The 27,981-nt window shown below is 37.7% G+C and overlaps 1 protein-coding gene across 1 annotated transcript in view; it reads right to left on the bottom strand.

Moving 5' to 3' along the window:
• LOC104543525 (guanine nucleotide-binding protein G(olf) subunit alpha) overlaps nt 1-27,981 on the bottom strand; it is a gene marked incomplete at its 3' end in the record, with an annotated part of 114,811 nt that overhangs the window by 44,868 nt on the left and 41,962 nt on the right. The window contains exon 5 of the mRNA XM_010188158.1: nt 6,647-6,744. Coding sequence (XP_010186460.1) covers nt 6,647-6,744 — 98 coding nt within the window. The remainder of the gene's footprint in view (nt 1-6,646; nt 6,745-27,981) is intronic.

The raw sequence follows: 27,981 nt of genomic DNA, 5'->3' as shown, positions 1-27,981 counted from the left end.
CGCTCTTCCAGGCACAAAATAAAAGACTTGTGGTTCCTTAACTCTTTTTCCCCCCTAAGTGGTGCAGATACTCTGATTATTGATCTTTCTTACTTTCACTTTAAATACAGATTGCTGGATTAATGATTTCACAGAAAATACATCTGTGTAAGCTAGAAAGCAGTCTCTTACTAAACAATAACTGCATTTATATTTTTTGTTGCAGTTTTGTCATACTATATGCAAGCACATCAAGTCAGATTCTTTCAGTCTCTTGACGGTCATCTTCTTGGAGAAAATAAATTATGAAGAAATAGTTCTCGGTTCCTTAAGCAATAGAGAATGGGGGTGTTGCAGGGCTCCTGCCATCCAAATTTGGAGGGTATCTATTTTTGGGTGATCTCTACTACCTGAATTACCCCTAGACAGCAGTTACTATGAAGAAACCTGGGACAAGGCAGAGAGCGCACAAATCCAACTGAAGGCATCCAATTCCAAGCAACAACTTTGACAAAGACATACGATATGGGGTATGTCAAAAATGTTGGATGGGCTGCAACAACCAGTCACTAATTGATGCAGCCAATTATCAGTGACAGTTTCATGCAAAATATTAAGAACTTTGTAGAATTTTTCAGCACATTTTCAACTCGGATCACAAGGGTGCCCAAGGGACTTTTTTTTTTCCCCTTCATTTTGCAATGTTCTTAAATGAGAGCAAGCTGAACAGTGTATAACGATGGAAAGCCCACGAACAAATACACAAAGCAGGGCATAATCCCTAGATTCAATCCTATATACAGTGGAAAGTATAACGCACACAAAAATGCTGAGATTATAGAAAACATCTCCTTCCCACTCTCTAATGATAAGGAAGAAAAAAAAAAAGCAATTCTGCTATTCCACTACCAAAGCTGGGAGAGCTGAAGCCTCATAGACTGTCATAATAAAAACCCTGCTTGATGCCGTTGAGACACCAGAAGTTATTACTGTATACGGCACTTCCAAAGGAGACAGAATGAGGAATGAATAGAGACCTTGGCATTGAAAAGGTTAATATTGAGAACAACAGCACTGCTGCAGGTGGCTTGGTTTCACTGACAACTGATGTCAGGACACCACAGTAAGGATGTAGCTGCCACTGAGTTGACGCAGCCCGCGTGTGACCTGCCTCTGTCAGCTTTAGCAGAATCCAATTTGGAGTATGATACAGCCAATCTTCTAGGAAAATCCCTAGAAGAAGCAGTATTAAGTAATAAATCCTGAAGCCACACTAACTGAAAGTATACGGATTGCACCAATGCTCATATTTATTTACAGTCGTGCGTGTAGCCTGTGTACATACCAACACACAGGATTAAAGTGCCACACTAGACAAAAAACGAAGATAATATCAAGGTAGGTTTTCAGACCTCAGACTGTAAGAAGGGAATTTAGGGACAAGTATGTCTATGCTAGTAATTAAACTTAATGTCTTGGAGAGCACAAGAAAAGTCAGAAATACGCTTGATTTCAACAAGTGCTGCTGTTGAGGAAAAAAAAATATCTGTTTTCTCACATCAGGAGTTGAATCTGTGGACAACAAAATGCCACCTAGTATCAGGATAGATGCTTCAGAAATTGGCTGAAACTCTTCTCCAAGATAGAATAACTGCAAAGAAAAAGAACTCGAGGCATGTTTTTTCTATGTATATTAGCTCAAACATAAAATCCATTTTCTTTGGCCAAACTCACATCCCTTGTGTTTGCTTTCCTGAGAACTTGCATGATCAAGTTTTATTAGCCCAAATATTTGCATAGAGACCAATTTCAGCTTTCACACTCAAGTCTATCAGAAGTGGCATATTTTATCAGGGAAAGGAGACTGACAGACAAACTGGGATAAAGTATTGGCTGAGAACAGGGTTCCCTTAAACCCTTGGTTTTCTTCCTACACCGAGGAACCCAGTGAGTTGAAGTACAACCCTTCCAGCTAGGGCCACCCATGCATGCACACGCTTTTAATTCATGTGAATGCAATAGGACAAAATTCAACTTTGGAACCCTCCAACAAACCTAAAAGTAGGGTTTTTTTTTTCTAACAATGATGCCTTGAGCAAACTGTGTGTGACCTAAAAAGAGAAACTGTTTTGCCTCTTTTCTCCCCTCTCAAAAGTGCCTAGTTCTGCTTGTCTACTCTTCTGCTGTAAGACTACCACCTTTCCCTGACAGTATTCAAGGGTTCTAAGTATCCCCACATCTTATTTCCAATCCCTGCAACTAATTTTACCCCATCAACTGAATAACCGACATGTGAGTAGCCAAAACTAAGATAACTCAACTTTATCACAACAACGGTATGGTTTGCACTGTAGAAAGTAGGCTGATAATACAGAAACTATTTCACCAGCATTAGGGCGAAGTCAACCCATTTACATATATAACATATCAAACATGTAGTTACAACCCATAACTCTACGTTATGGTATGCTGTCTGTTAAAAGGAAATTTTATACCTCTTCCTTTCCAATTAAATTAATTTACTTAAATTGATGAGGTTTATAAAGACACATAATCAGCTCATCAACTTTTTCTGCGTCTTTTTTAAATGAAGGCCATCATACCCAGACCTTTATTCGTTTTGATCTGTTCTACATTCATAGAAGTTTGCTTTGGATTTCCCTTCCATGGATTCAATAAAATTTGGGTATTTGATAACTAGTATGAAGAAATTAAAATATTTAAAAAACGGAGTTGCAATCATGTTATAGGAATTTATTTAGCTTTTAGAAAACTATCCCAGAATTACAAGGAATTTTTAATGAACATATTTTGAGAAATTATTTATATACTAGACAGTTCAATGACAAGACAGCACTAAATCACAATCTGAAAGTCCTTTATAGACGTAGAATTTGCTGAATATAAAGTGTGTGAATATAGACATAATCACAGTAGTTCAAAATAAGTTAAAGTTAACCAAAATAAGGTATAAGATTTATCATCATAAACAAAACCAACCTGCTGAAATCTAGGTAAGTCAAACAAGGACACAACTAAATCAACTCAACTTTTCAAATGTAATATAATATTTTAAAATTAAACTTGAAAATTAACTTTACAGAAATATTAAATCAGAAGACCGGAAAAACAATAATCTGCCAATTATGACATTACTCTCGAAGAAATAAAAGAAGGTCATTAAGGGAAAAATACGGTTGATGGCAATGCAAAACTTCACCTCCAAGAGCTACATAAATATCTCCGTAGGTAGTGATAAAGAACAATTGAGATCTTTGCTTCTGATGCAATTACCACTGTCAAGACCACAAGGTCTGACCTCATACTTGGTCACAGATTTGTATGTGTTACAAATATCACACGATGCACCAACACAACACTCAGGAGAAGTGCAGATACTTGGAGAATCATTTAAGAATATCAAAATAGTCTGCCAAGACGGCCGTAATCGTCATTTCCGTGAAGGAACGGTATCCTGGTAATTTTAAAAAGGGAATTAAAGATCATGAAAAAGCAACTTTCAGGCCTAATGTAAATAAAACATTTGTCTTTGTGTCTTCCTACTACCTCTATTTCCAGCAAAGGATTTCTCCCACAGTAATAAAGAAAATTAGGTTAAGTTTTAAAAATACAGAAGCTCTGTATTGTAGCCAAATTAAACTATTCCGAAATACACTGTATATGTAACTCACTTTATAAAGTCAGCAGCTGACTGTTATTTGCTAATAATGCTCTTCAGTATTTTAAGTCAGTCAACCAACTTGTAATCCAATAATTTCAACAAATGCTGTGATTTTTTTGGGGTTTGCTTTGGTTTTTTTTTAAGCAGAGAAATCAGTGGTGACCTGCTGATAAGGTTCTTTAACTATTGAAGTAAAAGACTAGGATATAGCGGGGGATGATTTCTCCCCAAGCCAGTGTAATGAAAACACTCCAGATGTTTCAAAAATCCCACAGTAAGCATGTTATATCAGCATTACACTCCTTCCCTTTTTTCCTTTACCTATTACAAATGACCATGGACAGGTTCTGAGAGAAACACCATCTGCTCCTGCTGAGTCAAAGAAGACGGCACCCTCACAGTTAGTATTTTGTAAGTGCCCATACGAAAACACATGTGCGTACCAGAACTGCATTTCTAACCTAGTCTCACACGCTTCGGTTACAAGGCAAATATGACCCCACCACTCTGAATAATGTTCATGTAATGCTATCACAGAAATGTCCTTCTGGATAAAGTAACAATATATAAACACACGCATGCAGCAACTATTAAATCTCATTTTCATTGACTCTGTTAGTAGCATTTTAATTTTCAAGGAACGATGGAGGGGTAGATAAAAGTTGGGTGTATTTTTAGTATCTCCTTTCTGTTAAAGATTACACTTCACCATTTTAAATCATCAATAACTGTGAGAAAAAGGCTGTTTAAGCAGATCAATGACAGGGCTGTTCCCAAGTGTCAAGTCTGTGCTTTAAGACTGAAGGCTTATAAACATGCATAAGCCACTGAGCTGCTACATTTTCAGGTAAATCATGAAATGGAAAGCACAGTTACACTCAAGGGATATTTAAGTATCAAATAATATTTCATAAAGTGTCTTGAAGGTTAAGAATTATGCAACCATTATATTTACTACTACATGGAATAATCTCAGAATAAAGAAAGAGCAAGCTGGTTAGAAGATACAGAAGGAAGATGCATAGAAAAAAACCAATAACCTTCCTTAAAGCTTTTTAAGAAAAAATATAGTAGTATTTAGTTTTATGTTTCGGGACAGTGGATTTTATTCTAGATCCAATTTTTTCCCCATTTGTGTTTTGGTTTTGGACATAACATGAGACTTAACACTCTTCTCCTCGTCAAGGCTTATAGATAGGTATTTTTTTTTTAAGGAAAGCACAGTAACATTAATACTATAATTCAGTGTCTTATTTTTTCATAGAATCATAGAATGTATGGGTTCGAAGGGACCTTTAAAGATCATCTGGTCCAACTCCCCTGCAATAAGCAGGGAAAACATTACCAGATCAGGTTGTTACCACCTCCAGGGATGGAGCCTCCACCATCTCTCTGGGCAACCTCTTCCAGTGGTCTACCACCCTCATATTGAAGAACTTTCTCCTAATATTTCGCCTGGTCCTTTCAGCCCTATTTTTCAAAGAAGGACCGGGAGACACATTGACCTTTACTGATCAGTAAAATAAGTTTTTCATTCACTTATTGTAAATATATGTCATTATTCTACTTTCTTGGTCTGATGTCTTATTTGAGTGTACTAATAGATACCATAAACAGTCAGTCTGGACTTTTCAGCAAGCACAGTTCAGATCTGTATACTATGGTGGTGGTGATGGGTGAGCGCAGAGGGGAAACCTACTGATCCCAATTTAGGACTACTTTCTAGGTTTTCTTTGTGTACAAGCACTGCGTTCCTTTCTAGCCAGTCTGTACTGTGAGCAAACGCCCGAGTTTTGGTAAAATCAGTCTGCTGAGGTCAAATGATGTCCTTCCTACAAGTATGTAATTTTCCCTTGTTTCCATGCGCTGATGAATCATTACTGGATCCTTCTCTTTCCCAAAAATAGGTTTTTTTCCCCCCATTCTTTCTAGATTATGACCCACAGCACCGAAATTCCCCACTCTGGCAGAAGCGTGAGAAGTCCTTTAGCGACACGGTCGCTTTCCTCTGCTTCTGCCTTGGCATCGAGAGCGGAGAGGACAGAAAAGCACAACATTGAGCACTACAACAGACTTGCGGCATTGCTGCTGACCACACTGCCAATTAGACAAATCATAACACACTGGAGTGTGTTCTCTCAAAACCCTAAATTACATAGCAACTGTAAGAGTATAAGTTTTCGCAACAGCAGTTGACATGAGATGTATATTTTTGGTCAAAGTCTAATTCAGAGCTGGATTATTACAAAGGATGGCTGAGTTTTGTAGCCCTGGCGTGTTGATGGACTATTCCCTGATTAATCTGTTTCGTCAATGTACAATGTATTTATGATTTGCATCTTCACAATCTATTACACAGTGCTTTTCAGAACATTTCCAATCAGATAAACCCATTTAAGAATTATGACTCTGTTACGGACGTACGTACCACTTAACTTGATGTCTATGAAGGAGAGAATACCAAATATACTACTGTCTTTAATGAAATACTGCTTATCAGTTTTTTCCTCTAGAAAATATATTAGTAACGCAGGTATGCATCTGGTTAGGTAAAAATCTCAGAAGCTTTAACAGAATGTGAAAACACAAAGCAATTTCAGTACTGTCTGGGTCTTAGAATTAAAACGAAAGCGTTTTCCTTTGATTGACTCTGCATTTTTTTTAAACTTAGTTTCAACTGAAATGATTTTATGTAAATCTATTTCAAATGGAATAAAGATACTTAAAATTATTTAATTTGAGCTTTTACATACTCATCTTTATTAGCTGTTAAATATTTGAGGTAGAATATTTAGTTGTATAATAATGGCAAACCATGATAAAACCATCAGTTACTTTTGCTATACATCCTCAGCCTATATAGAGAATTAAAATGCTAATCGCTGCATTGCAAAACTTCCAGATCTTGCTAATACAAATATATTTTCTAACTCATTATAAATGACTACATTCTTGGCTATTAATTCCATAAAAAGAAATACTTACTACTGTGCACAGTCGATCAGCTGATACTCATTCGACCTCTCAAAGCACGCCTTTACGCCTTCATCATCCCAGAGCTTTTTTGCATGTTCAAAGAATTCCTGAAAATTGGAAATGCAACAAATAAGAGAACATTTCTCAATCTCTTCAATCCCCAATCTATATGTGTTACTCCTTCCCCCAACTTTTATGCTTTTATACTTTTGCAGAATGATAGATTCCATCTTTAAAGAAGAAAAGCAAAAAACACTTATTAGCAGAATTACAGTAAAATATACTGAACACACGGCTGCTGACAGTTTCCAGTACATGATACGTAATGAAGACTGTCTTCAAAATTCATACCAGTCAATATATATAATTTACTGTAAGTACGAATGTTACCTAGAAGCATGCTCACTTAATTTTTAACTGAATTTATGGTTCTTTCATGGAAAAGGCACAGAAGTCTTGCAAAAAGCTACTCAGCTTATAAACATTAGCTTCCCAGAGAAAGAACCAGTCTGCAATTTTAAAAAGATTGTGCAGTTTTTCCTGAAAAACACAGCTTTCCACTGCCTGGTATTTTCTCATGCAACATAATAATTTGATTGCAAGACTTTTAGAGTCTTTGCTCAACATTGCTTCCTCCATGCAGCCGCCTGGCACAATGTACCTTTCCTTGCTGCTATCCCAGGCAACTCAATCCAGAAATATCTGCTGGCAAGCTTATTTCAGAATTATTTGAAAGAGGAATCAGAGCCGTCCTTGGTGACAGTGAAGCCATAGCTCTATTGTACAAAACACACAACACATACACAGTTGTAGGTTCGACCCTGCCTGCTGGCTCCTCCTCTCCTCCAGCCCTTACTCTAGAGCCTCACACGCTCCAACTTGTTTTAAAGCTGGGAGTCCATTTTACGCTATATCATTACAGGCAAGTCAAACCTTAACTGAGTATTTCCAGCTAAAGCTTTCTAAAATTGAACGAAGAATGATTAGACAAATTATTATTTCCTTTATTATATGACTGAGTCTCTCCACCCTCAAACCTAATTGCTGAAGCAGTACGTCAACTTAAACACAGAATTTGTTTGTAATCTTTTAACACCTCAACATGGCTACTTAATCATCAGAGTCCCTTGGTCAGTCATAAATTTGTGAAACTTAACAAATGGCTTTTCCATAGTTCAGTTTGGCTCTGTGTAAATTGGCTGCAATACCATTATTCACTTCATAATCCTGTCAAAATGTTGTTTAAATATCTGAATTCCAAAACTTTCTTAAATTGTTTGTCAGTCCCTCCCCACATCTTCTCAGAATTAAAAACTTTTCTCAAAAGACAAAGTTTGTAGTGAAATATCTTGGCAGCACAGTGAGTTCACTTTTAATGTCTCTGGGTTTCCCAACCTTGCATGCCACCCCTGCGAGGAGCCTCAGTAGGTGACACTCCGCTCCTCAGCAACTGCCTGTGACCTGCTGGTGATGTTTTTCGGGGGATGGAAAAGACAAGGCAAGATTTTCAGAACAAACTACTACTGAAAATTATTAGAGTTAAGCTCTGAATGTGGCTATAGAGGTCCTGAATAACCCCAAAATGCTTTATTCTTTCAATTATACTCCGTGTAGAGAGAAAGAGAAAAACCTTCTTTAAGAAGTTTTCAAAACTTTAGAGAAAAGGAGTTGGTAAAGGAGGCCTGAAAAACATTTGCAGAAAGTCTTGGAAGAAAAGAAGGAGCAACACTAGAGATTGGCAGATGCTTATATTGTCCTTGGAATTTATTTCTCCACCATGAGGACATGTTTATTTTGTCTGTTATTTTAACAACTTATGTAATGACTGTTTAAAACACTGCAGATCCACCTTTTGAAGTTATGCTATGGCTATTATAAACTCTCTGTTCCTACAGCAGAAGGAAAGCAAAAAACAAGCTCAAGAAAGGACAAGATATCAAACTAACCAAGTAGAAGGAAAAAGTGGACACACATAACAGAGAGCATGACTACAAGCAAAAGAAAAAAACTGGAAAAGTCAAAATGATAAATACCAGAAAACATTGAACATTTCTCAAACTTGAGGCTTATGCTTGATCAATATTTAGGGCATCAGCTGAATGCATCTCACTTGCTGGCACCTCTGTCCATAGAAAGGCATTGCCTTCTCAATGGAACGAGTGAGCCTTGGATAACTGGCAGTGTCCTGAGGCAAGAGGAACTCAGCTCTCCCACCCTCTTTGCTGGGTGCATGTACAGCAATGCACAAACTCAGCCCTCGCCGCTCCAGGTGCAGGGGCCAAGCAGCGCAAGCCCACCCTCCCCTCCTCACCATCAGCAGATGGGAATTCCCATCTGCCCAGAAAGTCATCTCTGCGAGGAACCTACATCTGAAAAATAGCCCTGTTCAGTCCCACACAGCCTATGGGAAGGGAACAGTAAGAGGAGAAAGATGTCAGCCTAAAAGCATCCTTTCCTGCAGGGTGGGATGGATTGAGAGACAGCTGCAGATGTAAATAAATAAGTAAATAAAACAGTAAATAAAATTGCATAGCTACAGCCGTTTCTAACTTCACTTCTGTTTTTACATCCTCTGTACGAGCTTTATTTACTCTTTAAAATCTCTTCTGGAAAAGAGGCAGTCTTTTCAGCTCAGCTTCTGAGACCCTACAAATATGCTGTAAATACAGGGTTTCCATATTATACGCTTCAAATATTTCCACCTGACCATTATACCTCAAAGCACTCTATTTAAAATTACTTCCAGACTCCTAGTCCAAAGCAAATCCTATAAAACGGAGCAAATATACTTACCTCATTAAAATGTACTGATCTACTGCAGAGGAGTACACTTTGCCTGCAAATTGCCTCCCACATGGTTACCCAATCCTTCTTTCCCAGGTGACTAAAGCCTTCCAGAAAAATCCTGCTTCATTTCAAGACACCAAGTACCATGATCCAACTTTTCACACTTGTTTTTAACCCCTTTCTCATCTGCTCTAAGTTCTTCAGGAATTTTTCTCCTCAGCTGCTGAAAGCTCCCATTGCACATAGTCAAGCACACGGGAGGATCTTACCCAAGCATGTCTGGACCCCAAGCTACTCTCCATTGCAGGACAACAGTCACCACATCAGTTTCACTCTCTGCAAACAAGCCTCCTTTGCCCAATCAACCTTCCAACAACCACTCCCCGATCCTCAAAATTCCGAAATTCCCCAAAATAGAACGCAATGCTTGTCATCTCTTCCTCCCGCCATGGCCACCTTGTTGGCAAGCAGGCACTGATGAGCTAATGAAGGTGCAGGCTTTGGGCTAAGCCTGCCCTGCAGCATCTGCTCTTGGGGCTGCAGCACCCTTGGGGTGGCATCCACATTTGGCAATGCCCATCGTGGGGAAGAGCCAGAGTAATTCAAAGGACTGAGAATTCAGATTTCCTCCAGCTGATAAAGGAAGGGTTTGACTTCCAGAAAGAGGCTATTCAGAAGTTCTTAAAAGTCACGATCCAGGTCCTTGAAGGAACCTCAACTGGGACAGAAGAAAACAGGGACATGGAAAATCACTAGAGGCATCTGATGCACTTAGTTTGCAAGCACATGCAGATGACCTCTGTTGGATCAAAGTCACTGAAATCTACTAAAAATATTTAGTATACTGAAGAGAACCAGGAATAATGTACTATGCCTGACTGCAGAAAAACACCAACATCATGACACATCTATGAGCACCAAACAAAATAGAGCTGTTTCATGCAAACTCTTCCTTATTGCGACAGAGGCATACAACTATTTGCACCTATTAATATACACAAAAAATAAAACCATTAATATATTTTTGATGTAGTATTTTAATTAGAGCATTAGAGAAGTAAATTATGATGCCTCAGGTCTCATGAATTACAGGTAGTTTTTACTTTACATGCACTAATTTACACGAGCTACCTAAGAATTTATAGCAATCATTAGACCACACAATACCAAAATTTTGATGTGATCAAAATGAAGATGTGACACACATCTCCAACATTACTACTATAAAATAATCTGGAAGTTTTCCACTCTTCCTGAGACAATCAAAAAACCTCAGCCCTGCATTCCTGAGCTTCCTTTTCACTAGCAGATAATTTTTGCTATACATAAATATTCATACATAATCTAAAAGTCACAAAGTGACAAAGAGATTATGATTCCTTTTTTTTTGGAACAAAATTAGTTAAGATGGACATAAATGCAGAAACAGCCTGAGCTGATATCACTCATGTAAACAGTATTTTATTTTCACTAACTTTTGAAAAGGTCTTATAGAAATATCTTTACTCACCTATCCCAAGGTAACACTTTTAGGTTGAAAAAGAAGGAAGGAATATATTCCTATACAAAACATTCCAAGAAACCAATGCAGATAACAAATGCAGATGCACTACAGCTAAACCTCAAAGTACTGCTTTTCAACTTAGTCCTACTAGAAGTTACAGCATGTCCTTGAAATTTAATTTTCCTTATTTTGGAAATAAACTTATTTATTGGTAGGTTACCTTAGAAACCTCCTCCACCTTCTAACTCCTACAAAAATTTTTCAAGTAGCTAAAAAATGGACTTGTTTCACTTTTCAGCTGCCTAAATTGGGAATAAATATCAGGGATGTTTAAAGAATGACATATCTTCACAAACAAATCTTTATGTATTTTGGAAACAGATATTTTAATTTAATTGCTTTACAAACCACAAAAGTTCACATTAGGTCAGAAATACAATTTTTATTCTATTAAGATTTCTTTCTGTCTTCCTTCCAGATGGAACACACGTTTAATAGCTATCCTGATGTCACCTTTCAGTAACCCAGAAACCAGGATGGGGACGACCCCACTGTATTTTCTATTCTGCATCTTTCTTCTGGTCATATATTGCAAACCTGGAAACAGCTGCTTAGATCAATGTGAAATAAAATCGATCTCCCTTAAGCCAAAATTCATGCTCTTATTCTCCAAAGCTTAAGGACTGTAAGACAGTATCTCCTCTAAAACACAGATGAAACCTGTCTGATTAGCCTGACAACCATTTAAAGAAGTGGCAAACATTATACACTTTTGTAGTTCTGCCACTGTGGGTGTGACATGAAGTCGTCATTTCTATTCTGAATTTCAGTTACTACTTCTTCTCTCATGTACTTAACCAAACAAAAAGCAAATCACGCAATGCACTAAAAATTCCCACCCTAACACCTCCCAAACTCCCAACAACTGTGGCGTGCAGAATTTATATAGGAAGGGAGGTACATACCTCTCTACTGAGTGGGCTGTACTCTCTTGTACTACCCAATACACAGGACAGGGGTTATATAGGCAGACTCCCATCCACTCAACTGCAGAGAAATTTTGTGAAATAAAAGAGTGACAACTGATGGGTAATACTGTAATACCATAAGGATGACACCAGTGCAGTCTAATTAAGGCTGCCTAGGCAAACTACCTTCAGGGTGTTTCTAAATGTGAGCTGTTTGACACCATAATCCAAACTATATCCTTTTAAGCATCCTTTTTTGTGTAGCACATCTGAGGTCAAAACTGAACCAGATACCTTAGCCTGCAGCAGCCCGAGCTGCTGAGCATGGCAGCAACAGCAACCAGGACACTGCGCTGCCATGGGGGAGGACAGGCAGCAACATGGCTTGGGAGAGATGACGAGGAGGAAGGACTCTAACCTAACACTTTCTCCGCTTCCTGGAGAGCTGTGAGGAAGCCCTTTTCCAAGCAGTGCCCTAGAGATGACCAGAAGGGCAGCATCATGGGTGAAGGGGAGCTCAATGAGCTCCAGAAAGCTTTGGAGCTGCTGGGGAGGGTCATAGGGGTCTGGTGCCACGCTGGCTGTAACAGATGCCACAAATCTGATTAGCAGAGTGGTATTCTGTTGGGTTTTGTAGCATAAGCCTTGTAAAGTAACAGAAGAATGGCAATTTGAAAAAGTTCACAGGATGAAACAAAAGCTACTTTAGTAGGACTCTCTTGCAAGTCTCCACAGTCTCTACTTGCTGCAAACAGTTCTTGGAGCATCACATTAAGATCAGGGCAATTCAAATTTAAGAGCTCCACTCCCTATCCATGAGGTTCTGTTTCTTTACTGATACTAGTTTTCTCATTAATTCAAGACTTGTGCATTTGGAATTGGAGTGAGACAAACTTTCCCAACATTGCTGTCCTGACTGGGTTCTGCTTTAAATTTAACTTTCTCTACAATATAACTGCTAAGAATGAAGGGGGGGGAAAACCAACAAAGAAAAATCTCTGCATTTCTAAACATAATGACCAATATAATTATTAGAGAGCTACAAATCTGGTTAGAGGAATAAAACCTCTTTTCCCTGTGGAGGCTACTGACACATCCCAGTACATTGAGTATTTCTACAGCCTACCATCATGCCTACCCTGTATAAGCATCTCTGAATCTCCAAATAGGATGGTAGTGCTATATGCAGTATTTTCTTAATCTTGCAAAGCCTTTAAATCACATGTGATTATCTTTCCATAAGATGCATATGGCAGCTCAATATAATATAATCCCACAGCTAAGATTTTGTTTTTAGTATATAGTGGAGAAGAAATAATCTGCTTTTTGTTTTAAGAATGTATAGTAATACTATAAATAACATATAATAAAAGTGATAATGCAAACTTGCTGAGTGAGTAAACTTAAGGAAATAATACCTGGGGCTTCAGGGTGAATGACAGGAATAAAAAAAGGGTACTTCTATGCTATAAAACAAAACAGGTAGGCAGTAGGGAGCTGAATTTAAGTCAAACAAACAACCTTTAATTGCAATTACTGTATAGCATATAATTTCCGTTGCCTGGGGTTTTCTCTGCAATGCAAGACTCAGGGCCTTGTAGGAAAAAAAAAAAAAGAAAAAAAGAAAAAAGCTATATCCATCATCTTGTATATAGAGATATTGCATAGCCAATCTTCATTTGGAGAGCCTGACTTTACACTGGAATCTTAACCCTGTGTTTAACTGAGGCAATTGTAACCTCAAGTTACAAGAAACCCAGAAGGGACAGTGAGTGACAATTTGCGCCAGTGCCTCCAATTATTACTGGTTCTCTCGTGCCAAGTGTAGCAGCTCATTTTCTATTAAAAATACTCTTCACCTCCAAACACCTACCAAGTTCAACTGTAAGCTATAGGAACAGAAATATTTAAATGGACTTAATGCAGAAATTATCAGGTAAAGTACCAGGTAAGACACCCAAGAGAGAAGGAAGCTTGTTCAGTTACCTGTTCCACAAACAAGTACAGTCCCTTGGTAATCAGCCTCTTGTTTATGAGACAAAAGTGTCCCCTATGGCTCAGCCAGCTCTACTTTTTAAGCCTTTACGAAACATTCTGCTTACCAAGGGAGCTGTTTTGCTGTAGGTATACAAAAGGCAGCTGCTCAAATTCCTAATGCCCGCAACAAAGACAGGCAAACAGAGTTACAATTTCAAAACAAAGGCAGAAAACATGACTTGAATTTTTCCAACAGCAGTGGCATCAAAACCTTCATTAGCACCCAAGCAATAGCAGGGGAAACAGTGAAATCATGTAGGAGTGGTCAACCGGCACACAAGGACCATGCTTAACAGTAGGGTGGATGGTAGTTTAATTATAGAGAAACCTTTAGGAAAAGTACAACTTCCACCCCCTGCATGGTATTTTCTGTTGTAATTTGTGGGTGTGCAATAATCAATGCAATTACTTTGCTAGTTAATGACTCATTCTGATAGGCAAAGCAACTGCAAAGGCAGTTTGGCCCCTAACCCTCCACTGAAACCTAACTTTGGATCTATCAAAGAGAGGTACAGAATAACATATCCAGATCTACTTTTTCTCCCTGTTCAATGGATTTGTTTTGCCTTTTATGGGTTGGAGGCAACAGCCCTGAAGCACAATCAGATTGCACTAAGCATAACCTCAGTTCACTAGAACTGAATATGAGAGGGTGGTAAATACTTGTGTTGGTGCATCTTATGTTCCAAGAGAACAAAATCAGTTTATTAACTCCTAGGAGAATCTTACCCAACTTGGAAGCGTATGGAAAGAAGCTGGGGAAGCAAACAGCATTTATAAGCTATAAAAGCACCATTTACACATAGCTACCACATGCCACTGCATCTAGACAAAACATATGAACTGTGGAGCTCGTTGACAATGCTTAAAACCCAGGAGTGCAACCAGCACAGTACATTCTATGTTCCTTTCTTGAACTATTTTTGTATCTTGACTTTTAAGTTCTTACTCTACGCTACATTTCCAGGAAGTGTGTACAGTACAGGTATTGGCCTAATTGCCTTAGCAATTCTATTTCTGACTGCTACAAACATGTTCCAACTGCCATCTTATTTTATAGAAGTCAACAAGTTCACTATCGTAGGCCACAGAACTCACCTGCAAAGTCTGAGAAATAAACTAATACATTTTTCAAACTTATACATGTTGAACGCTAAAAAAAGGTCTGAAACTTCTTTAGATTCTACTAGCAAAAACAAAAATAAAAATGTGACTTTCTGCTTTCGCAGTATTTCGGGGCCAGCACTGTGGATAAGAGAGGCTTTGAAGATAAAAATGCATTATAAGTCAAAGAGCAGTTCCATGTTTTTTCTTCACTACTTATTCGTGGTTTTTTTTTCCCTTGAGCTAGACAATGAAGCTTTCAATTTTCAGTCTGCCATCACAAATCCTTGAATGCTGCTGTCTACCTGCTATTTTCAGGGGCCATCAAGCTCTATACTACGGAAAGTAGGAGAAATAATTGAGGCAAATTACTTAGTGTACATAGTGCCTAAAAAATGTGTTGTGCCAAGGATGCAAAGCTCACACACATTCTTTCTCTATTTTCTTTTGTCTTTGTTAGAATATTTCCCTGAATGCACATAAAGCTCTTCACTATAAAAAAACAACAAACCCTCTCAAACTCTTTGTGAAAGTAATTACAGATGCATTGAACAATTCTGCAACATTGCTGCCCTTTGCATTTCTGCAGCAGGAAAAAGGTAAGTATTGTTAAAATTCCCTTGTGGAGATTTTTTGTGGATGACAGATGATGACAAAGCATGAGATAAATCTGCAAGTGCTGAACAACATCCAAAACTTCATATTACTGACCAAACAGAAGAATCAGAAATATGTCATGACTACAAGACTTGGTAGCAAGTGGCTTTTACCTGTGACACAGATGCTGATCACACAGTCACTTTTGTAAAGCACTGAGCTTCCAACTGGAAAAATAATCCAGGTGTCACCTGTACTGAGAGATGTTTGCTTGCTGTTTGCATGTTTATTAAAAACAATAATGGCACTGCAGAAGCCTATGGATTCTGTATGTCAAAATTGGAATCTTTACTTAATTAGGGAAGACCAGAGCAGAGGACAGCAAATCAAGCAGCAGCAGTTTTGTCACTGCTTCTGGGTCTGCTGTAATTTAACTCCTGGGCCTTTGTGTAACAAACTGCATTGAGTATCATACTTCATTTTCTTATGAATCAACACAAGGTCCAGTCAGTATGTACAAACCACTCTGTGATCCCTTATCCGGATCACTTAGGGAACTGAAAAGTACTGCTAGATGATGTGTATTATACATTGGTAAACTTCAGGCACTTCACGGCAGAAAAGTTTAACAAGATTTTTGTTTTGAAACACAAGCCAATAATAGTAATAATAATAATAACAGTAGTAGTAGTAATAACAACAACAACAACCACCTACATGCTGTAACATAGCAGAGTTGGATCTGAATCTCCCACAGTTTAAAATCTTGAGTAGTATTGTATCTGATCACATTATTCATTAGGTGCATAGTAAGGCAGGCATCTTTTCCATGCCACAATGCACGATGGCACAAAATCAGTACAAGAAAATATAGATCATGTGGTGAATTATTATTTCACCGAGTAGTGAAAACCATGCAGTTAATTCTTGCTTGCTGCTTTGAAGATCTAAAGCTAAACGTGCACTTTGTCACTTTCTGACAACGAGAAGTTGACCCCTATGCAAATTACTCCTGCGGTGCTCTCAGACCTTCTTACAAGTCTGCCTCGGTTTTCATTACTCAGATGGGGTTACCCTCAACCAAATCGGATTGGTGGAGCACAAAGCTGAGGGACGCAGCTCTGCCTCATCTCAGGCTGCTGCCCTTAGGGAACCCCTGCTGCTTCTGTAAATACAGTTTCATAGTGAAGACAACCATCGAGCGAGCTGAAAAAACACAAGTGTGCAGCTTCTAATTCTTATGGTACAAAAAGTTTCTACTACTCACAGCTTCCACTGTTTTACTTAAACTAGTTTTGAAGGTCATACATCAAGGAACTATTTCATGCTCTAGTACGCACTTTATTATTTGTAAGTGATTTCCTACCAGACAAGTGGTTTGCAAGGACCGAGAACTCTCATTTCCTTTTATAGATTTGATTCGGAAATAAATGCTGGCAACATCATGTGACTAACAGGCAGCATCCACAACTTAAAGCAACTCTCATAATTAAATTGAAAAGTAATGGAAAAGTCAGCCCGCTGCTGCCAGATCTATTTAGCCTCCTATTCCTCTGCACCAGTTTTATCTAAATTCTTCAACTTTAGTTCTCTTCTTTGACGCTTTTTCCTGTCCTCATCCATGTGCAAAATATGAACTAGCTTCAACACAGTAACTTATGAATTCTGAAAGATTTACAGTAGTAGGAAAAGGAAATACAAGCCTTTATTATAACTCTGTAACTAAACTAAATTGAGTTTCAGCAAACAGATTTTTGAAAATTAACAACTAGAAATGTAGATATAAGCATATGAATAAGGATTTCAAAGGAAAAGCTTTTTGTCTTTTATTTCTGATGGCTGCTACCTTTAAGAGCTATTCTGGGAAAAGACTGTGGATACAACTGTAGGAACTATTAATTTTGACTATCTGAAAGTAATATACTTTAAAGGAACCCCATTGTTTGAAGGCATGTGCTCACAACTTTTATAGATGCAGAACTACTGTATCTTACTATTCAGTAAGACAAAGGTGTCTTAGTAAAGCTCTGAAAAGGAACACAGATTTTCAAGTAAATCTTGGCCTTATTTTGTATAATTTTCAATGTTCGTCTAATGTCAGCCCCTATGAATCCAGTGCTAATGAGCCTCTGAAATCAACCTTTCTAGATGAATTCAGAACAAATTTAGCAAGTGACTTCAGAAAAGATTTTAATTCCTGGTGTTCAGTTCCTAATTTTCATTCTGCAAAGTACATAATTTTTAAGAACTGAGATAACATCCTATTATCTATAATATAAAGAATGTACACACAATAACAAATGAAATTTGAATCAGAACCTAAGTATTTTTTATTAGCTAATAAATATTCTTGCAACTCAGAAACTGCCTGGAAGTCAACAGAAATCTATCTGTGGGAATAGAAATGTCTATCTTTATGAATGTAGATGACTGGAGACAATGAACAACTTGTGAATGGGAAATTCTGCTGAAATTCCAGAGCTGGAAGTTGTTAAGAGGGCCCAGCTTACTGGGATGCAGGTATTTCCACGGTACCTGAAAAAACTATTTTGTACAACCTAAGCTAGCTTCTTTCCTTTCTTTCCAATCTTTTTATTTACAATTCACTGCAGGATTATTTCTCACTTCAAATGTAAACTAACATGAAGCTGCTGATCAGTCTTGTAAACAGATGATTAGTGTCTTGTGACTGCCAAAGACATGTTAATGAATCTCAACACATCGCGTTGAAGCATGGACATAAGATAAAATAATTGAATTGTGTGAAATAATAAAACAGGTAATTCCCTCAGTTTAAAAGACAAATATTGCCAGAGCTCCTTAAAAAGAAAGAAATGATTAACGCTTGTCTCAGAAATGGCAGGAAATACATTTCTTCAGATTAAATAAAATCACAACTGCCGCTAACTGAAGTATTGCCTATGGAAGTGAAACACAGAACTAGTGAGTTTGAAGCCATTGATACTGGACTCCCCTCAACCTGCAGCAACTGAGGCGAGACCACCATGCAAGTCCCCAAGAAGCCTCGCTGCACCGTCTCCCCCAGCTTCCTTTAGATACTACTTGGAGCCCATCAGAGCCACCACAGGGCCATCAACAAACTCTGCACAAGACAACTGGTTGTACATAACCAAAAATGGGGTTACTGGACATTATACCTGGCAGAAGAAAAATATGAACTAACTAAATTCAATTGGATCTGGAGAGAAAACATCAGGTAGACGTGTAAATTGTGAGCAAGGTCTTGAAACAATCCAAAGATAATTCAGACAAGGACAGTTGCTGCCACTTGTTACAAAAAATAAACAAATTCCTCTAAAATAAACAGAGAAATAACTTATTCCAGCAGCAATCATTCTAAATTTATAGGGAAACTCCATTCCACAACAATTTTTTTCAGATCTCTTGCTTCCGGCGAATGACTGAAAGAGAAGATAGGGCAGGGCTACAAAAGCATACAGGCTATTCTCGACTCTTAAAATCTCCTTGAAGGATACTAGGAGCAGGTGCATTGTGGAACATAGCCTTTAAGCAACCATAACCTTCTGAGAACAGAAGGTAATAAAATCACGAGTAGTTACTTTCAGTTAAACAAACAAATACACCCTAACCTTCTTTTCCTCTCTACATGCCCACTAATCCATTGTTTATTGATCTATAGCTTTTTTCATTCCAAGTTGAAATGCATTTCACCAGTGAGGAATAGATTATTATTCATTATTTCCGTCTAATACTTCTTCTGCAGTTAAACCAGAAAATGTAAATACCAGAAGTGAAATTCTTTATCAGTTGCAGCAAGTCCCAACCTTACCACTGAAACAGTTCAAGAGAATATCTACATTTAAAGCAAACATTACATTTCTAAGTATAAAAAGGAAAAGCTGCTTTATTTCCAGGGTAAGAAAAAAGAGAAGGTATTAACTTGGAGAAAGTGAGACTCTGAACAGTTTTTTGATCAGTTACACTGGGTGTATAACACATTCAGTTAAACATAAATGCTTTCCTCGAAAACAGAAACAATTGTATATAAGTTGTGGCTTTCTTATCTACCTTTTATATAGATCAAATTTTATTTTTAATGTGATATAATTTAATTAAACATTCAATGTAATTTTTAAAGCTATTTATACAGGTAACCTCATGTCAGATTCAGTTTGTAAGATGAGGAAATTAACTTAAAACTTTTGCTTTCAGGATTTGCTTTCTACAGGATCACACTTTGAAACTATATTTATCCTGCCCTTAAAATTGGAACTAAATAATAAAGCCTGTTGCCTATTATTCTTTTGTTAGAGGGATAATTTTTCACAGATTTCTTCACAAAAACTATAATTAAATGCGGATAAAGAGTGGAGGAATCTTCAAATGAGAATAATGATCCACAAAATGGAGTTTTGCAACTTTTCACTTCAAAACTAAAGGACACCCACATCCCCTATATAAACTATGAATTTTGTTGCTCAGAAATAATTATAAAAATGTAAGTTAATTCTCTAACACAATCCTGGACTTTTTAGAAACTATTCTGAAATCTGATAAAGAGTATAGGCAAGTATTTCAATTAATTTGATCTTCAAAGTACTGCATTTGTACGACTTCTAGTTTCCTAATGTTTACCCACATTAGCCTAGTATTTGACCCTGTCCTTCAGAGGTGGACAGTCTCCCACACAGAATGGCTCTGCACTAAGCATGTGTAGGCCGCAGATAGGTGGCCAGCCTCAGCAAGGTTGCCATTTTGCTTTGGCATCCTCAGGTACCCAGTAGAATGGGACCCTGATATTAACTTGAACCTTCTGAAGCTTTTATTATCTAAGTACATAAACTATAATTCTTATGTAAGGCTACAGTAGCCATCACCAACTTCAGACACCACAGATGAGGCAGGGCTTTTCAAGCACTGATTTTTGGGATAGGCTGGAGTCTAAATGCTAGTGCTAATACAAGCAAGGCTAATAGAGCTACCAAAGAAAGCTGAGAGAGCTGCCTGATTCCTCCTTGATTTCTTCTCAAGGAAAGAAAGTTATTGGCACTTATTTTCAGGACAGTTTGGCACTCTGTTGAGCTCTGCAGAGCAACATCTTGAAAACAGACGCTAGTCAAGTACCATCTCTTGGTGAGGTTGGTGACTGACCACAGCCTGAGCAGACTGCTGGTCAGTCTCTCATGAAAGATTATTAAAAACTTAGCAGAAATGCTGGTTTCTTAAACCAACTTTTCAATACAACAGTGGTCTTAAACTTCTGTTGATGGTGACTGCCATGGACATCTACCAATGCCATATTCCTACATTTCTAGTAGAAACAAGAAAGCAATGATGCTGCCTGAGTTGATCAGCAATAGCTACAGAATTCAGCACACGGAAAGATAAAACGCAGGTGTGCAAGGAAACCTTAAAATAGCATAAATAAACATAGATGTCCACTGTCAATAACTGATCTATGATCACAACTGTTTATTATACACTTGTAAATTATAAGTCAGCGCTGATAGTCCCTTAATGCACAATTACTGTCTGGTTCATTACTAGATATACTTCTAATGGCATGAGCTGGCAAACTAAAAGATAAATTATCTAGAGAATACTGTAAAGTGGTTTTCCCTGTAGAGGCACGCGACAAGATAAACAAGATAAACATATCTGCTTCTTCTGAACTAAACTGCGTAGCAAGATTCAAGAGACACTTCAGGTTTTTGGTAAAGCAGCAGGCAGCCATAATACATACTTCCATGTTTCAATTATATAAATTACAAAGGCTCTTTCTAAAATAGATGCCAGAGATTAGACAGGTAACTGAACCAACTTAATACAGCTCATCAAAAATGTTAAGTGGCTCCTGCTAATTGGCTTCAAGTAAGTTGAGTGAACTAAACATTTCCAAAAGGAAAATTGCAGCAAGTTCCTAAAAAGACTGTAGAACAGAATTGCAACAGAAAAATGTCAACCTTTTTACTGAGAAAATTAACTACAAACTATGATGGAATATCATGAAATAATTGCAGTCTTTGAAATAAAATAGATATCTGTGGTAGCAGCCACAAGACCAGAGTTTCTATTTATGAAAAAAACCACGAATTTTTATAGCAAAGCTGTAAATTTTTTTTTTTCCCTTGGAAGCTGAGATTAGTTGTATATCACAAAGTCTTGCTAGACTAATTACACCTGACTGGTATGTGAGAAATTTGTACCTGCAAAATAGCAGCAGTGTAAGAGCAAAAACTTAGTGTGAACGCAAATATGTGATAGGAGCAAACTTCTGATAGCTTAATTGCATCATTCAAAGAGCAAGCATGATTATGATGGTGGAAAAACTCCTTTGGTCAGAATAGCTAGCTATGGAACCTTGATCCATCAACACAGATACACTGGCAAGTACACATGAATTTAAGACCTATAAGTGAAGACAAGCCCTGAAGAAATTTGATTGATATCCCATTTTCATATATTACACTCCCAGTGACTACAATAAAATGGTTATTAAACCTTTCATTGAAATGGTGACACTTATCAATCTCCTTCATCAGTCTTACATCTTGCAATTTTCAATTTATATTTATGTATTGTTTTTATATATGTTATACAAAAACAATTAGTCCTTGTTAAACTGTAGCCCTCAAACGTATATGTGTTCACAAATATAATCCACAGCTACCAATTTTTAAATGTCATTGAACTTCATATATTTAATCACTTATTTAAATCAAGAAATTCAAATGGCAACTTTAAGAACAATTAAAACATTCTTCTGTATAGATAAAATTACTCTCCTTTAGTGCAGTATAAATCTGGTACATTCTAAAATGCAGAGTCAAACCTTTAGCTTGGAAATTTTCTGTTTATTTACAGCCACATTAGCAACTCCCAAATGTAATTTACTGCTATATCACACTGTATTCCCATGTAGCAACTGTAACAATATCTGCTTGTAATGTTCTTAGTAAAATGAAAGAAAAAATTTCCAGGAACTAAGTTAGAAAACCTAGAGATTATCTAACATACCTCACAGAAAACAGCTGCAGTATGACCATATCATTTCATTACATGTCATAAAACATAGAAGTGTTCACATCCATCTTCCAGCCCTCTTGTTAAAACATTAAGTAAACAGATAAAATGAAGCATTGAAATCTGGAAATGTTTCCCTCATCTTTCTTACTTTGCTACTCATAGCACTTTAATAAAAATCGAACAGAAATAACCATATTTTTAAAATTTGAGTATCAATATCCAACCTGTTCTTCCACAGCGAAAGCATTCAGTGTCAGCGCTAACATCTTAAAAGTCTTAGAAGAAAAGTGTGCACTTTATTTGTGGAGGCACTGACTTTTCCGTAATGGCTTGTAAACCAACCTGGGCACCTCTTGGCGAAGACAAGGCTCCCATGCTGTCATGCCAAACCATTGCAATGCCTAAGCCAGAGGATGACAGAAAGGCCACTCCTGGCTTTCCCCAGAGGCACATGCCCAGCCCATGGGGTGAGCATCCATATGGAGCAGCTCCCTAAAAATGCTCACCCCTCTTGCCAAGGGCCACTGCCCAGGAGAGGCAGCTATCTGCACAGACACCCTCACCACCTGCCTCAGTCTTGGGGTGGGAGCCCAGTTGAGGACAGTGCAAGAAGTAGGAGAGAGATGGGGACACCACAGGGATGTCCAACCTTGGTCTGGGCACTAACAGTGCTCAAGAAGAACACAACTTGATGCATATGAACAGACTACGTTTTACTTGATTTAGAGTTCAAACCTTTAACAGACATAAGTAAAATACTGCACTAAATAATGGGACAACTGATCCCATTCTCTTTGGCTTTACAAAACAACTTGGACTTCTTAGGATGTATGAAAAAAATATATTTTTAGTAAGTTATTTAAGTCATAAGTTCTACATTGATATCTCATGGAAGAAAAACAAACTGCTTTCCATAGCTTTTAGTAAGTACAAGCAGTAAGAAAAACTCATGTGCACTTCCAACGTTACTCTTAAACACAGGTCAACTGAAGCATGTCATAGCTCTATACTAAATCAACACACTGACTTTTTGGGTGGTTAAATTTATCTGGAATTATATATCTTGCTTATACCACTCTGAGAATCAGGGCAAGCATATAACTTAGTCCCAGTTCATCTTTGTCAGCGTATAACTTAATTCTTTGCTTAAAGAGATATAGCATGCTGTTGCCTTCCCTTCAAGAGTTTCTTTTTTTCTTTGAGGCTTTTATTTATATTTTTTTCTTTAAAATAAGCAGTCTCAGTGTTATCTGGATCACTACAGAAATTATAAAAAAGAGGGAAAATTAGTATATTGCTATGCATTTTACTAATTATTCTATAAGTTAGCTGAAAATTATGAAATATTCTATCAGGGCAATCAGTTCCAGTGCTTGTTTCCTGAACAGTTTGGACCATGCACTGTATGAACTCACCATACCATTGTTAGGATTTTTCTAAAGACCTTTTTTGTAACACCACATCTATTTTGGTAGTTAACATGAGTAAGAGACTGTAATAAACAAACTATGTTGCCAAAAGTACAATACGCTACTGGCAATACCTGTTCGTGGAGGTGATTTGGATTGAAAAACAAAAAATTGAATATTTCTGCAGTGTACCTTGTCACTAACCCCTGAACCCTGCTTGCAAAATGTGTATGTTTCTAAAACTAACCAGCCAACCAAAACCAATAAAAAAGCCTTCCCAACCCCCCACAAAATACCCCAATCAAACCACAAAAGCTTTGGCTTTTCAATATGGAAAGGCATCCACACTGACATGGTGTCCCACCACAGCTACACTGTCTCCGGATGAGTACGAGAGCATTCTCAAGCAGATGCAAGGGTATTTGGAAGACAGAGATATATGTCAAGGAATAGAAAAATTAATAACATCTTTGAGAGGCCAAAAGAAATAGGAGAAGTTAATTCTAAATAAAAAAATACTTAAAATATCCTTAGGATATCACCAAACCACAGTTACTTCATTAAATTGGATTACTAGCCCTCAACATTTGAATTTATCCCAAGATGACTAACATACAAATATTAAAAAGCAATTATAGCCATATAAATTATAAAAAAAAAATAAAATACACAGTGAATGTCAGTTTGCCTGCAAATTTCCATGTAATAACCCTAACAAACTACCTAAGCAAGTTTTAAATGGAGCAATAATGGGTTTTGCAGATGATTTGGAAAAACAAGTGCTGCTCATGAAATATTTTTTATATTAAACTTCACATACTTGAGCCAGATTCCCAAAACCACTGAAATTACGGGCAACAGGCTAATGAAAGAGAATCATAACACTTAGACTGCGGAGTACTAGGACAAAAACAAATAGCCATTGCCAAGGACAAATCAAGTTTTTCTGACCGAAACATCCCGGCGAGCAGAAGATTGCTTAACTGGGGATTTTGTCTGACAAAAAGATAAGCTTCTCCCTGGCTACTTGAGGAATAGGGTAGCATTCATTACAAAGAGAAAAGTGAAATGGCAAATAAGGCAGGCCTGCAGGGGAAAGATTTCTTTCTGGAGGTGAAGCCACCAAGGGGAGCAGAAGGAGAAGCGAGAGTCTTATAAGCATCAGTGAATCTTCCAGAGAAGAGAAGAACGTGTGATGGGAACACGCTCGCTACAATGACTGTTTTTGTCCAGGTCCGTACCCACACACCACCTTTTGTTTTTTAAGCTAAAGTACGGGTTTTAGGGAGAAATCTTCTTAGATCTATATATGCATCCTCTTTGAGAAAGAGTCCGGAGAACATGACTCTACTCCCACGTATATCAGATGCAACATTTCTCCCCTTTAGAGAAGGAGAAATTTTTGAAACACTCCTCAGGAATGTCTTTAGCTTTAGGTCCCACCATTAAGCAGCACTGAAGTTTTAAACAGTGGTGTATTTCAACCTCCAGAACACTGCATTTCTATCATATTGCTAAAGCTCCTATGATATGGATTAGATCCAGGCTACAAGTAGTTGTTTTACAGATCTTTTGTACCTGCTAGCAAGCAGGTTCATACTATTACCTAGTATTAACTGCTACAGCTTCATGGGCTCATCTCAGGTCTAGGGATGCCAGTATCATCCCTCTGATGCCCAAAGGCAGATGGACCAGGGAGAAACAAGCAGCCGAACAACGTGCTCTCCATGCAGAGGGCACAAGTAAATTCGTAACGGACTAATCAACGATGCTGCCTTAGGGTGTGGAGAACCAGGTGCCACAGTGCTACAGTTTTCGGCAAGAAAACCTGCAGCTCTGCATTGGGAAGGCTGCAATACACAAGGATAGTGAGGATCCAGGTGTAGATGTAGGTATATCCCTGAGCAAGAGACACTAATCTTCCAGTTAAGCTGGAGAAAATCACTGGAGGTGGGGAACTCCCTCTCCTTAACATGACAGCTCTCAAGCAAGGTGTAGTTTTCAACGTGATTTTAATTGATGTACTTGATGTAAAAAAGCAGCTTCCCCTAACCTGAGGAATAGTTGGGATTATTTTTTTTAATTAATTGGTTATCTATTCCAGTACACTGCTGGGAGAAGAGGCAGAAAGGAGAGAGAGTCTGGAGAGAAATAAAGCATTTCAAATAATCTGAATAGGAGAATAAAATAAAAGAAATATTGATAAGAGGAAATTAAGCATTCTTAAGAGGAACTTTTGGAACTCAAAGGAAAAAAATGTCAGCTTTAATAACTAATTCATTCACTTGATAAGAATTTACAACCATCACAGCTGACCCTCTACCAGTTATAAAAATGCCCTCACTGATGCTGTCTTGTGTCTTCTACAGTATTTCGCAACAAAGTATTACATAAAAGAGTGATTTTAAATTATTTTTTCTGGCATTTAAAAATCTTTTCCTCCTCCATCCAGTTTCTGAAATCCTAAAGACCTCTCAATCAACAAAGAGTTTTAATGTGGAAAGAATTTCACCTGAGCCATATCAGTGTGTACAACTCAAAGTCTGCAGCAGATAATTTAAAGAGCACTGTGACAAATGATCAAATAACAAAAACTGGTATAAAACTGGGCTTATAAATAGATTCAAATGGCTGTAGGACAATGAGAGTCCAATATCAAAGACAAAGGCAATGCATTTTTGATGTGCATTTCATGAAGTGGTAAGAGAAAAAATAATTTAAGGAACATACTTGGATTACGTATTTAAGTTGGGGGGGGTGGAACAAGCGTGCAAGTTTGGTTATGATGGATTATCTTCAGATTTTAACAACACAAAGCATCAAGGAGAAAACAAAAGAACAGGAAGAGACAAGTGAAAACTTTTCAGAATATGGAGTCACTATTCCTTCCTCCACAATTTTATAAATAACCTGGTAGAGGGTGTCACAACTCTGTTTTCTTGCTGATAAGGAATGGAGCAAATCTGAAATAGGTAAAGTAGAGAGAATAACATGAAAAAAATTAAGCATTCCATGATTTCCAACATTCGTCACGGAACTGAATCTTTGCTCTGTGAATCAGCCTCAGCACCCACCTTAAGCATCATAGAATCATTTAGGTTGGAAAAGACCTTTAAGATCATTGAGTCCCACCATAAACCTAACATTGCCAAGTCGACCACTAAACCATGTCCCTAAATGCAACATTTACACTTCTTTTAAATACCTCCAGGGATGGTGACTCCACCACTTCCCTGGGCAGCCTGTTCCAATGCCTGATAACCCTTACTACAAAGAAATTTTTCCTAATATCCAATCTAAACCTCCACTGGTGCAACTTGAGGCCATTTCCTCTTGTCCTGTCACCCTTGTAGCAACTAAGGGAAAAGAGCTGATAGGTACCATCGGTCCTGTGGAATTGGAATAGCCAATAAAATGGAAAAGGCTGTTGGATTTTAGAGATTTAGCACGAGGTTACCTGTCTTTGTCATTCTTCTAAGTACAAGGGGTAGAAAAAAAGTGCTGTCAATGAAAGCACTCCAGCTGAGAGGGACTGAAAGGTCTGCATATGTTTCTGCCTATGACTCTTATCAGTGCTTTCTGTAAAAAACAAACAACAAACACAAACATTTGATACCCGTAGTGTTGTTCTCTCCCTGTGCTAGGCATTTCTGAAATGAGCTTTACATTATAATATGTGAGCTAAGGTGAAGTATCTCCATTTTATCAATTGGGCTTTAAGCTACGTTTAGACTTTGACTAAATGGACAATCCCTACTGTAATTTCCAATTCAGCTGAAACAATTTAGAGTAATCTTTCCATATTTCCAGTTAATCAATAAAGAAAAAAAAACCCAAACCCAACTAAAAATCTATTGATGTTGCAGAGATTTCTTATTAAAGTCTAGCAATACACCTGAATGGCTATTAACAGGATTCAGGCATTTTTTC

Source organism: Mesitornis unicolor, unplaced genomic scaffold (assembly GCF_000695765.1).
Source record: "Mesitornis unicolor isolate BGI_N332 unplaced genomic scaffold, ASM69576v1 scaffold4107, whole genome shotgun sequence".
Lineage (NCBI taxonomy): Eukaryota > Metazoa > Chordata > Aves > Mesitornithiformes > Mesitornithidae > Mesitornis > Mesitornis unicolor.
This window is presented reverse-complemented; position numbering and strand designations above follow the sequence as displayed.